The sequence below is a fragment of the Pongo abelii genome, chromosome 23 (genome assembly GCF_028885655.2).
Source record: "Pongo abelii isolate AG06213 chromosome 23, NHGRI_mPonAbe1-v2.0_pri, whole genome shotgun sequence".
NCBI classification, from domain to species: domain Eukaryota; kingdom Metazoa; phylum Chordata; class Mammalia; order Primates; family Hominidae; genus Pongo; species Pongo abelii.
Window position 1 is genome coordinate 45,137,891 of NC_085929.1, and position 12,552 is coordinate 45,150,442.

Sequence of the window (12,552 nt, forward strand, 5' to 3'; positions counted from 1 at the left end):
TGTGTGTGTGTGTATGTGTGTGTGTGTGTGTTTGAGAATTATTGAAGGGTTTGTATTTTTTCCCAATAAAAATGTACCAAAATTAACCTTCAGACTTCTCATTTCAGGTCCACATGTAAGGATCTCATAAGTCACCATTCTGTCCCAATAATAAGTAAACCTGAATAAACTGAAAAATCAACAACTCTTCTTAGATCATTCAGAGAAGTGAGGTCACAGGGCAAACTACTGCCTGAAAACAGGCAGGTAGATACAGAGAATCACAACTGGCAGGAGAATAAACCCATGGGCAGAAACCTCCATGGGAACCAGTAGCAAAGCCAAAACTGTCACAAATGAATTCTGGAGACTCAGTGTAGACACCCTGAGAGGTAAAAACTCCAGCCATCACAAAAATGAACTCAAAATGAATCAAAATCAAATGTAAACATAAACTGTAAAACCCCTAGAAGACAACAGGAGAACACCTAGGTGACCTTGGGTCTGGCCATGACTTTTTAGATATGACACAGAAGGTACAATCCATGAAGGAATTGATGTTAGATTTCATTAAAATTAAAAATTTCTGCTCTGTGAAAAGACACTGTCAAGAGAATGAAGTGACAAGTCACATACTAGGAGAAAATATTTGCAAAAAAATCCAACAAAAGGCTGTTATCCAAAATATTCAAAGAGGCCGGGCGCGGTGGCTCACGCCTGTAATCCCAGCAGTTTGGGAGGCCGAGGTGAGCGGATCACTTGAGGTTGGGAGTTTGAGATCAGCCTGGCCAACATGGTGAAACCACATCTCTACTAAAAATACAAAAATTAACTGGGCGTAGTGCCACATGTCTGTAATCCCAGCTATTAGGGAGGCTGAGGCAGGAGAATCGTTTGAACCCAGGAGGTGGAGGTTGCAGTGAGTCCAGATTGTACCACTGCACTCTAGCCTGGGTGACAGGGTGAGACTCCGTCTCAAAAAAACAAAAACAAAAACAAAAAAAAACCCAAAACAGAATATTAAAAGAAATCTTAAAATTCAACAGTAAGAAAATAACCTGATTAAAAAATGGGCTAAAGGTTGGGCATGGTGGCTCACGCCTGTAATCTCAGCACTTTGGGAGGCTGAGGCGGGTGGAACACCTGAGGTCAGGAGGTCAAGACCAGCCTAGCCAACATGGTGAAACCCCGTCTCTACTAAAAATACAAAAAATTAGACGGGAGTGGTGGTGGGTGCCTGTAATCCCAGCTACTCAGGAGGCTGAGGCAGGAGAATCACTTGAACCAGGGAGGTAGAGGTTGCAGTGAGCCAAGATCACACCACTGCACTCCAGCCTGGGTGACAGAGCAGGATTCTGTCTCAAAAAAAAAAAAAAATAGTGGGGGGGGGGTGGCACTAAAGATTGAACAGACACCTCAACAAAGATCTACAGATTATAAATAAGCATATAAAAAGATGTATGTCATTGGGGAAATGAAAATTAAAACAACAATGGGATACCACTACACACCAATTAAAATGACCAAAATCTAGAACACTGACAACACCAAATACTGGTGAGGATGTGGAGCCACAGGAACCCTCATTCACTGCGGGTGGGAAGGAAAAATGTTAACACCATTTTGGAAGAGAGTTTGCCGGTTTCTTACAAAACTAAACTTAACTCTCACCATAAGATCCAGCAATTGTGCTCCCTAGTATTTACTTACATGAAGTGAAAACTTATGCCCACACAAAGACCTGGACATGGATGCTTATAGCAGTTTTATCCGTAATTGCCAAAACTTGGAGGCAACCAAGATGTCCCTAAGTAGTGGACAGATAAACCATGGTACATTCAGACAATGGAATATTTGGCACTAAAAAGAAACGAACTATCAAGCCATGAAAAGATGTGGAGGAAACTGGCCGGGCGCGGTGCCTCACGCCTGTAATCCCAGCACTTTGGGAGGCCAAGGCAGGCGGATCACAAGGTCAGGAGATCGAGACCATCCTGGCTAACACGGTGAAACCCTGCCTCTACTAAAAATACAAAAAATTAGCCTGGTATGGTGGCGGGCACCTGTAGTCCCAGCTATTGGGAGGCTGAGGCAGGAGAATGGCATGAACCCGGGAGGCAGAACTTGCAGTGAGCCAAGATCACGCCACTGCACTACAGCCTGGGCGAGAGTGCAAGATTCCATCTCAAAAAAAAAAAAAAAAAAAAAGATGTGGAGGAAACTAAAAAGCATACTAAGTGAAAGAAGCCAATGTAAAAAGGTTACGTACTATATGATTCCAACCATATGGCATTATGGAAAAGGTATAACTATGGAGAGAGTAAAAACAACAGTGGTTCCCAGGGGTTAGGGAGTAAAAAGAGATGAACAGGTGGAGTACAGAGGATTTTTAGGACAGTGAAACTATTCTATATGACACTACAATGGTAGATATATGTCATTATGTATTTGTCCAAATTCGTAGAATGTACAACACCAAGAATGAATCCTACTGTAAACTCTGAATGTTGAGTGATGGTGATGTAACAATGTAGGTCCGTTAATTCTAACAAATGTGCCACTATGGTGCGGAATGATGTCAACAGTGGCGGAGGTTGTGCATGTGCAGGAGCAGAGGGTGTAGGAGAAAATTGTACTTTCTGCTCCATTTCGCTGTGAACTTATAACTGCTCTAAAAAATAAAGTTTAGGCCGGGCGCGGTGGCTCACACCTGTAATCCCAGCACTTTGAGAGGCTGAGGTGGGTGGATCACTTGAGGTCGGGAGTTCGAGACCAGCCTAACCAACATGGTGAAACCCTGTCTCTACTAAAATACAAAAAATTAGCCAGGCATGGTGGTGTATGGCTGTAGTCCCAGCTACTCGGGAGACTGAGGCAGGAAAATTGCTTGAACCTGGGAGGCGGAGGTTGCAGTGAGCCGACATCACACCACTGTACTCCAGCCTGGCGATAAAGCAAGTCTCTGTCTCAAAAATAAATAAATAAAGTTTATTGGCCGGGCTCATGCCTGTATTGCTAGCACTTTGGGAGGCCGAGGTGGGCAGATCACGAGGTCAAGAGATCAAGACCATCCTGGCCAACATGGTGAAACCCCGTCTCTACTAAAAAATACAAAAATTAGCTGGGCATGGTGGCACGCACCTGTAGTCCCAACTGCTTGGGAGGCTGAGGCAGGAGAATCGCTTGAACCCAAGAGGCAGAGGTTGCAGTGAACCAAGATTGCGCCACTGCACTCCAGCCTGGCAACAAAGCGAGACTCCGTCTCAAAAAAAAAAAAGTTTATTAATTTTTTTTTAAATTAACTTTGAGTACTCAATTGTGTAAACATGTTTTCAAATAAATGGAGAGGCCCCAGGGCACTGCGACACCTTGATGATCCCTGGGGCCCTTCCCTGTCAGAAGCTTTGTCTCAGCTCCAGCACAGGTAACTCACCAGGCTGTTGGCCGACGGCTCGATACGCAGATTTATGTCAGCAATCTTTTGGTTCACCTGGTGCATGGAGCCAATAAGGCACGCTGGGAGGTTAGTCTGCTAAGGAAACTCAGGGTTATGACTACACACACAACAGGATGGGGCTTCTCTGGTGAGAAGGGCAGCCCCTGTCTACACAGCGTCTCTCCTTAATTATTTTCTTTGCATTCACATTTTTCACATTTCTTTCTTCCTTGTTTTTGAGACAGGGCCTCGCTCTGTTGCCCATGCTGGAGTGCAGTGGTGCAATCATGGGTCACTGCAGCAGACCTCCCAGGCTCAATCGAACCTCCCACTTCAGCCTCCCAAGTAGCTGGGACTACCGGCGCACACAACCAAGCCTGGCTTATTTTTAAAATTTCTTGTAGAGACGCAGTTTCGCCATGTTTCCCAGGCTTATCTCAAACTCCTGGGCTCAAGTGATCCACTCACCTCAGCCTCCCAAAGTGCTCAGATCACAGGCATGAGCCACCGCACCTAGCCCATATTTCTTTATCTTGTTTAAATGAGATACTTTGCAAATTATAAATGAGAGTTGACCATATTATAGACACCTTGGAACATATAAAAAGTGAAAAAGAGCCATCCATAATGCCACCACCCTAACAACTCTGTTAGGACTTGGGAACTTTCCTACCAGTATTTCTTACATACCTATTTTTGTCTGTACTTACAATCTCAGTGTACGCCTGTTTTACTACTCTGATTTCTCTTCCACTCATTATGATTATGATTATGATTATGATTATTTTTTGAGATGGAGTCTCACTCGCCTGGCCACTCTTCCATTCATTATTATGAGCATTTTTCCCTTTGGCTAATGGATCTTTATGATAATCATTTTAAATGACATTATACTAATCCATGTAGAAGATACACCTTAATATACTTAACTGTTCCTTGGATATTGAACATTTAAGTTATTTATCCTTTTTGGCAATTATAAATAATGCTGGCTGGGCACAGTGGCTCACTCCTGTAATCCCAGCACTTTGGGAGGCCGAGGCAGGCAGATCACGAGGTCAGGAGTTTGAGACCAGCCTGGCCAGCATAGTGAAACACCGTCTCTACTAAAAATACAAAAAATTAGCTGGGCATGGTGGCGGGTGCCTGTAATCCCAGCTACTTGGGAGGCTCAGGCAGGAGAATCGCTTGAACCGGGAGGTGGAGGTTGCATTGAGCCAAGATCGTGCCATAGCACTCTAGCCTGTGCGACGGTGAGAGACTCTATCTCAAAAATAAAATAAAATAAAATAAAATAAAACAAAACAATGCTGTGTGCCAGGCACGGTGGCTCATGCCTGTAATCTCAGCACTTTGGGAGGCTGAGGTGGGTGGATCACTTGAAGTCAGGAGTTCGAGACCAGCCTGGCCAACATGGTGAAATCCCGTCTCTACTAAAAATACAAAAATTAGCCGGGCATGGTGGCGGGCGCCTGTAGTCCCAGCTACTCGAGCGCTGAGGCAGGAGAATCGCTTGAACCCAGGAGGCGGACGTTGCAGTGAGCTGAGATTGCGCCACTGCACTCCAGCCTGAGTGACAAAAAAAAAAAAAAAAAAGAAAAAAAAAGAAAAATAAATAAATAATGCTGTGATGCACGTGTGATGTCACATAGAGAGCTGTTTCCATATTTTAGAGTATTTCTTTATGAGAGATTTTGAGGTGACAGATGACAGCGTCAAAGGGTATCTCAACCTTGTTTATCACTTAAAATCTGTTCAGTTCTACGGCCCCTCTTCCTATCCTCTCAGCTTTTATATTTCTTTCTGTCTTAGCCTCAACTGATCTAGGATATATCCTTTGTAAAACCCCCATAATCCTATCACCCCTCACTCCCTTCACATAAAGCAAGGTTCACTCTTACTTTCATTACTCTCAAGTGTTCTTACAAATTGGAGGATACTTGAAAAAGGAAGATACCAAGAAGGGACATGATAAATCACAGCGGGTGAAATGGACTTGTTAGGTGTGGGATTAAGAAGAAAGAGGGGACATTAGAAAGCAGCCCTGCAAAGTGAGACCCTGAAGCAAATTCTGATGGGATCACACTTTGCCTCATCTTAAGAAGAGCTTCTGAGAGGCAAGGAAGGTGAGGGGGGCAGAGTGGTACATGCAGCTGGGTTGGCAGCATAGCTTGAAGGTAAATGAGCTCCACAGGAGGTGGAAAGACCTGGGGTTATTTATAGTCCGAGAGGGTTATTTGCTGGACAAGCTGTAAGGTCCTCCAGAGATGGAGTTCTGTGACCCTGGAATACAACTCAGGGTCAGAAGTGAGATGAGGATTAATGAAGACAGGGCCAGGGCAGTAAGATGCCGGTAGAGCCTGGATGATGCCAGAAGGAGCAGATTTGGGGCCAGGGGGAAGGGCTGGCAGGTGACAAGACGCAAGGTCAACTTGATTAAAAAAAAAAAAAAAAAAAAAGGCCGGTCGCAGTGGCTCATGCCTGTAATCCCAGCACTTTGGGAGGCCGAGGCAGGCGGATCACCTGAGGTCAGGAGTTCGAGACCAATCTGACCAACATGGAGAAACCCTGTCTCTTCTAAAAATACAAAATTAGCCAGACGTGGTGGCACATGCCTGTAATCCCAGCTACCTGGGAGGCTGAGGCAGGAGAATTACTTGAACCCGGGAGGTGGAGGTTGCAGTGAGCTGAGATTGTGCCACTGCACTCCAGCCTGGGTGACAGAGTGAGACTCTGTCTCAGAAACAAACAAACAAACAAAATATTCAAAGAACTCTTAAAAACTCGACAGCAAGAAAATAAACAACCTGATTTAAAAATGGGCTAAAGGTTGGGTGTGGTGGCTCACGTCTGTAATCCCAGCACTTTGGGAGGCTGAGGCGGGTGGATCACCTGAGGTCAGGAGGTCGAGACCAGCCTGACAAACATGGTGAAACCCCGTCTCCACTAAAAATACAAAAATTAGCCAGACGTGGTGGCAGGTGCCTGTAACCTGGGCAACTTTGGGGGCTGAGGCAGAAGAATCCCTTGAACCTGGGAGGCAGAGGTTGCAGTGAGCCGAGGCTATGCCACTGCACTCCAGCCTGAGCAACAGAGTGAGACTCCGTCTCAAAAAAAAAAAAAAAGAAAGAAAGGAAAAGCTGGGTTTCATGCTCATCTGTCTGAGGGTGGAGGGTTGCACCACAACTTCTTAGTTGCTATCAATAACATCTATAATTCTTTGGGAGATAGAAGGGAAAGAAGGCAACCATTTTTTAAAATTAGCTTTTAAAATCTTCTTCCCCATTCTTTCAACAAATACTTCCAGCACTTCTTCCTTTGGGGCTCTTTCTGATTATGTTAGTAAAAAATACTGGAGTCAAACAATCCTTCACAGTCTCAAATTCTTTTAGAGGATAGGTAGAGTTTAAGTAATTGAAAAAAATGTATCTGGCCAGGTGCAGTGGCTCATGCCTGTAATCCCAGCACTTTGGGAGGCCAAGGCGGGCGGATCACCTGAGGTCAGGAGTTCAAGACCAGCCTGGCCAAAATGGTGAAACCCTATCTCTACTAAAAATACAAAAAATTAGCTGGGCATGGTGACAGGCGCCTGTAATCCCAGCTACTCGGGAGGCTGAGGCAGGAGAATCACTTGAGCTTGGGAAGTGGAGGTTGCAGTGAACTGAGACTGCACCACTGCACTCCAGCCTGGGTGACACAGTGAGACTCTGTCTCAAAAAAAAAAAAAGAATGTGGCTGGGCGAGGTGGCTCATGACTGTAATCCCAGCACTTAGGGAGGCCGAGGCAGGTGGATCACTTGAGGTCCGGGGTTCAAGACCAGCCTGGCCAACATGGTGAAACCCCATCTCTACTAAAAATATAAAATATTAACCAGGTGTGGTGGCAGGCACCTGTAATTTCAGCTACTCAGGAGGCTGAGGCAGGAGAACTGTTTGAACCTGGGAGGTAGAGGTTGCAGTGAGCTGAGACTGTGCCACTGCACTCCAGCCTGGGTAACAGTGTGAAACTCCATCTCAAAAAAAAAAAAAAAAAGAGAAGAAAAGAAAAAATGAATGTATAAGGGACAAGCTAATAAGTAATGTGCATTATAGACCTGAGCACTGATTAGATCTCTGTGGCATGACTCAAGTTAGGTGTATTTGGTCTGATTGTAGGTGACACCACCAGAAGGATACAGGGTGGACTGTTCTCTAACTCCTTCCTCACGGTCTTCACCATTGTATTCCGTGCGACAAGCGAGACAGCCAGGTGCTCATCCACTGGTATCATAGGTAGGGCAGTGAGGTTGATGACCTCCATCTTCCTGAAGTGATTCATTGTCCAATTTCTTATAAATGGACAAACAAAAAGCTTCCACTTTTAAGAGCCTCCATTTCCCACTCCAATCTTGTCCTTTGTTTAATCAGCCTCCTGGAAATCATAAACAGCATAGAGCCAGCTCAGAAAACACAAGAAGAAAAGCCCAACCACGTTCCCCAGCTACGCAGGGTTGATGGCAAAGCACATGTCCCATGCCTGCATGGGGACTGAAAGGGTTCTGTCTGAGAAGCCCATTCTTAAATGAGGATTGCAAGGTATATGGACTTGTTCTTCCAATTTCTGATGCCTGACTCTCCCTCTGCCCCTCTCCCATAATGAAAATTGTTCTAGTTTTAAAAATAAGGAAACTAGAATGCGGAAAAGGCCAGGGCTCCAGATTACTCCAGATCACTCAGCAAGTCAGTTCCCAAACGATAAATGAAGTCAGATCTCTTTGTTTCTCTGAGTCCCAACTCTAAAAGAGGTTTGGATTAGGTGACCCTAAGGCTCTCTCCAGCTTTCTGATGCTGTGATTCTAGAATACGGGGTCCATGTCCTCAGCACGAGGCTCCTGATCAACCTGAGGCTTTCTGCTCCCTCTCAGAAAACTGGCCCCAACCCTGCTCTTCCTCCTTGGCTCTGGGACACTCTGGTCTGCCAGCTCTCCTGGGTCCTTGCTTGTTGGCCAGGAGCCCATTACTTCCATCTGTGGGCCCTCTAGGTCCAGAGTCTAGTGTGATAGGCCTTGTTATAACAGAGCAAAAGACTTAGATCCTGCCCTCTAGAAGCTCATACATAATGGAAGGACAGAGAAAACATTGAGTTTGGTGGAAACGTGAACTCAAGTGCCCTTTCACCTTACTCTCCTTCCCTCTCCTCCAGTTCAGGCCTTTGCTCCATCCTCTTCTCCACAGACATGCATCTTACACGCCAGACCCGCGGAACTTCTTCCTGCTCCCTTACCACATCACGCTCTTCCTACCTCTATGCCTTTCCAGATGTGGTTCCCTCTGTTGGACTACGCCCAGGTGACACATCTGTGGAAACCTTTTCAAATAATTCCAAGCCATTAGCACCATGCCTCCTCTGCAAAGCCCAGGGTTCTGCATTCATCTATCACAGGACTCACAATAGTGAACTGGAATTATTTGCTTCTACTGCTTTCTCCATTAGGCAAATTATGGATTAACTGTGATTCCTCTTAGACTTACCACAGTTTTTTGTTTGTTTGTTTGTTTTGAGATAGCGTCTTGCTGTCACCCAGACTGGAGTGCAGTGGCGCGATCTTGGCTCACTCACTGCAGCCTTGACCTCCTGGATTCAAGCCTCCCATGTAGCTGCGACTACAGGTACCTGCCACCCACATCTGCCTAATTTTTGTATTTTTAGTAGAGATGGGGTTTCACCACTTTGGCCAGGCTGGTCTCAAGCTCCTGACCTCAGGTGACCCACCCACCTTGGCATCTCAAAGTGCTGCGATTACAGGCGTGAATCACCACTCCCAGCCCCTTCTGAATATTTCATACCATTTTAGGTATTCTCTGAAACATGGTAAGTTTTTACTGCCATTACTTGGGGAGGATAAAAGGAGAGGGAAGAAAACTAGCTTCCTTAAATATCTACCCTGCGGCAAGCAATATGCTATGTGCTGGGGGCAGGAGAGTGGAAGAGTAAGAAACCTTCTGCCCTCATGGAGCACACATTCTGGCAGTCAAGTTTCAAATGCCCTGTTTAAAGTTAACATATTTGGGCCGGGCGCGGTGGCTCATGCCTGTAATCCCAGCACTTTGGGAGGCCGAGGAAGGCGAATCATGAGGTCAAGAGTTCGAGACCAGCCTGGCCAACATGGTGAAACCCCATCTCTACTAAAAATACAAAAATTAGCCGGGCATGGTGGCAGGCGCCTGTAATCCCAGCTACTAGGGAGGCTGAGGCAGGAGAATCGCTTGAACCTGGGAGGTGGAGGTTGCAGTGAGTGGAGATCATGCCACTGCACTCCAGCCTGAAAGACAGAGGGAGACCCTGTCTCAAAATAAATAAATAAATAAAGTTAACATATTTGATGCTTTTCAGAAGAGGGGATATGAAAAAAAGAAAAATTAAAATAACAAAAAAGTTAATATATTTGAGCATATAAAAACAACGCTGACTTTAGGCTGTGCGCAGTGGCTCACGCCTGTAATCCCAGCACTTTGGGAGGCCGAGGTGGGCGGATCACGAGGTCAGGAGATCCAGACCATCTGGCTAACATGGTGAAACCCTGTTTCTACTAAAAATTAGCCAGGCGTGGTGGCGGGCACCTGTAGTCCCAGCTACTTGGGAGGCTGAGGCAGGAGAATGGCGTGAACCTAGGAGGTGGAGCTTGTAGTAATCCCAGCACTTTGGGAGGCCGAGGCGGGTGGATCAAGAGGTCAGGAGATCGAGACCATCCCGGCTAACACGGTGAAACCCCATCTCTACTAAAAACACAAAAAATTAGCCTGGCGTGGTGGCGGGCGCCTGTAGTCCCAGCTACCAGGGAGGCTGAGGCAGGAGAATGGTGTGAACCTGGGAGGTGGATCTTGCAGTGAGCCGAGATCACACCAGTTCACTCCAGCCTGGGCGACAGAGCAAGACTCCGTCTCAAAAAAAACCAAACCAAAACAAAACAAAACGATGCTGACTTTAGCATCTGACAGACTTTTTAGTATAACCTTCAGTCATACAATCAGGGGTCCCCAACCCCCGGGCCATGGATGGGTATAGGTCTGTGGCCTGTTAGGAACAAGGCCGCACAGAAGGGAGTGGCAGGTGAGGGAGAGAAGCTTCGTCTGTATTTACAGCCACTCCTCATTGCTCACATGACTGCCTGAGCTCTGCCTTCTGTGAGATGAGCTTCAACATTAGATTCTCATAGGAGTGCAAACCCTATTATGAACTGTGCGTGCGAGGGACCTAGGTTGTGTGCTCCTTATGAGAATCTAACACCTGATGATCTGTCACTGTCTCTCAGCACTCCCAGATAGACTGTCTAGATGCAGGAAAAGAAGCTGAGGGCTCCCACTGATTCTACATTATGGTGAGCTGTAGAATTATTTTATTACATGTTACAGGGTAATAATAGTAGAAATAAAGTGCACAATGAATGTAATGCTCTTTTCTTTTTGAGACGGAGTTTCGCTCTTGTTGCCCAGGCTGGAGTGCAATGGCGCAATCTTGGCTCAGTGCAAACTCCGCCTCCCGGGTTCAAGTGATTCTCCTGCCTCAGCCTCTCAAGTAGCTGGGATTACAGGCGCACGCCACCATGCCCGGCAAATTTTTGTATTTTTAGTAGAGATGGGGTTTCACCATGTTGGTCAGGCTGGTCTCAAACTCCTGACCTCGTGATCTGCCTGTCTCAGCCTCCCAAAGTGCTGGGATTACAGGCATGAGCTACCACGCCCGGCCTGTTATGCTCTTGAATCATCCCAAAACCATCCCCCCACCCCAGGTCTGTGTAAAAATTGTCTTCCATGAAACTGGTTCCTGAAGCCAAAAAGGTTGGGGACTGTGGATGAAATGACTATTTACTGAGTACCTACCATAAGCCAGCAGCATGCTCATACTTGGGACAGGAAAGTGAACTAAACCAGACTTGGTCCCTGCCCTCAAGGGGCTTACATCTACTGGAGGAGACAGGACAATGAGACAAATATGTAAATCATAATTATGAGTTATAACTGTCATCACTACTTCAAAGGGAACAGCACTGTAAGATGACATAATAGTGTGTTTTGACCACACAAGGAGATCAAGGTGCAAAAGGAGGAGCACAAGTTAATTAGATAAAGGGGAGCAGGGCCGGCGCGGTGGCTCACGCCTGTAATCCCACCACTTTGGGAGGCCGAGGCAGGCGGATGACGAGGTCAGGAGATCAAGGCCATCCTGGCTAACACGGTGAAACCCCGTCTCCACTAAAAATACAAAAAACTAGCCGGGTGTCATGGCGGGCGCCTGTTGTCCCAGCTACTCTGGAGGCTGAGGCAGGAGAATTGCTTGAACCCAGGAGGCGGAGCTTGCAGTGAGCCAGATCACACCACTGCACTCCAGCTTGGGCAAGAAGAGCAAAACTCGGTCTCAAAAAAAAAAAAAAAAATGGGGAGCGGAAATAATATGCCATCCAAAATGTACCATCCAAGCAGTGGGAAGTGAGGCTGGAAAGGTAGGAAGTGCCCAGACCGTGCTGGCCATCAAAATAACACTAGCTACATGTGACAACTAAGTCCTTGGAATTTGGTTAATGTGACTGAATAAGTAAAATTTTAAGGCTGAATGCAGTGGCTTATACCTGTAATCCCAATACTTTGGGAGGTGGGGATGATGCCACTGCACTCCAGCCTGGGTGACAGAGTGAGACCCTGTCTCAAAAAAATAAACAAAAGGCTGGGGGCGGTGGCTCACGCCTGTAATCCCAGAACTTTGGGAGGCCAAGGCAGGCGGATCACGAGGTGAGGAGATCGAGACCATCCTGGCTAACATGGTGAAACCCCATCTCTACTAAAAATACAAAAAAAAAAAAAAAAAAAAAAAATTAGCTGGGCGTGGTGGCGGGTGCCTGTAATCCCAGCTACTCCAGAGGCTGAGGCAGGAGAATGGCATGAACCCAGGAGGCGGAGCTTGCAGTGAGCTGAGATTGTGCCACTGCACTCCAGCCTAAGCGACAGTGCGAGACTCCATCTAAAAATAAATAAATAAATAAATAAAAACACACACACACACACACAAAATTAGCCTCGCCTGTGGTGGCGGGTGCCTGTAGTCCCAGCTACTTGGGAGGCGGAGGCAGGAGAATGGCGTGAACCCAGGAGGCGGAGGTTGC

At 46.4% G+C, this 12,552-nt stretch overlaps 1 protein-coding gene across 9 annotated transcripts in view; it reads right to left on the reverse strand.

The window, feature by feature from the left end:
* Window positions 1–12,552, reverse strand: part of FAM227A (family with sequence similarity 227 member A) — a 76,494-nt gene that overhangs the window by 62,562 nt on the left and 1,380 nt on the right. For 7 of the 9 annotated variants that reach the window (XR_008517762.2, XM_054543464.2, XM_054543465.2 and 4 more), the window contains exons 2-3: window positions 7,592–7,826; window positions 3,413–3,495 (exon numbers count right to left, since the gene is read on the reverse strand). Coding sequence is in view for 8 of the 9 variants with exons in the window: in XM_054543464.2 (XP_054399439.1) it covers window positions 3,413–3,495; window positions 7,592–7,733 (225 nt within the window). In the remaining variant the exon portion in view is untranslated. Of the gene's footprint in view, window positions 1–3,412; window positions 3,496–7,591; window positions 7,827–11,275; window positions 11,498–12,552 lie in introns of those variants that run through there. The other 2 variants (XM_054543459.2, XM_054543462.2) reach the window with 2 other exon arrangements.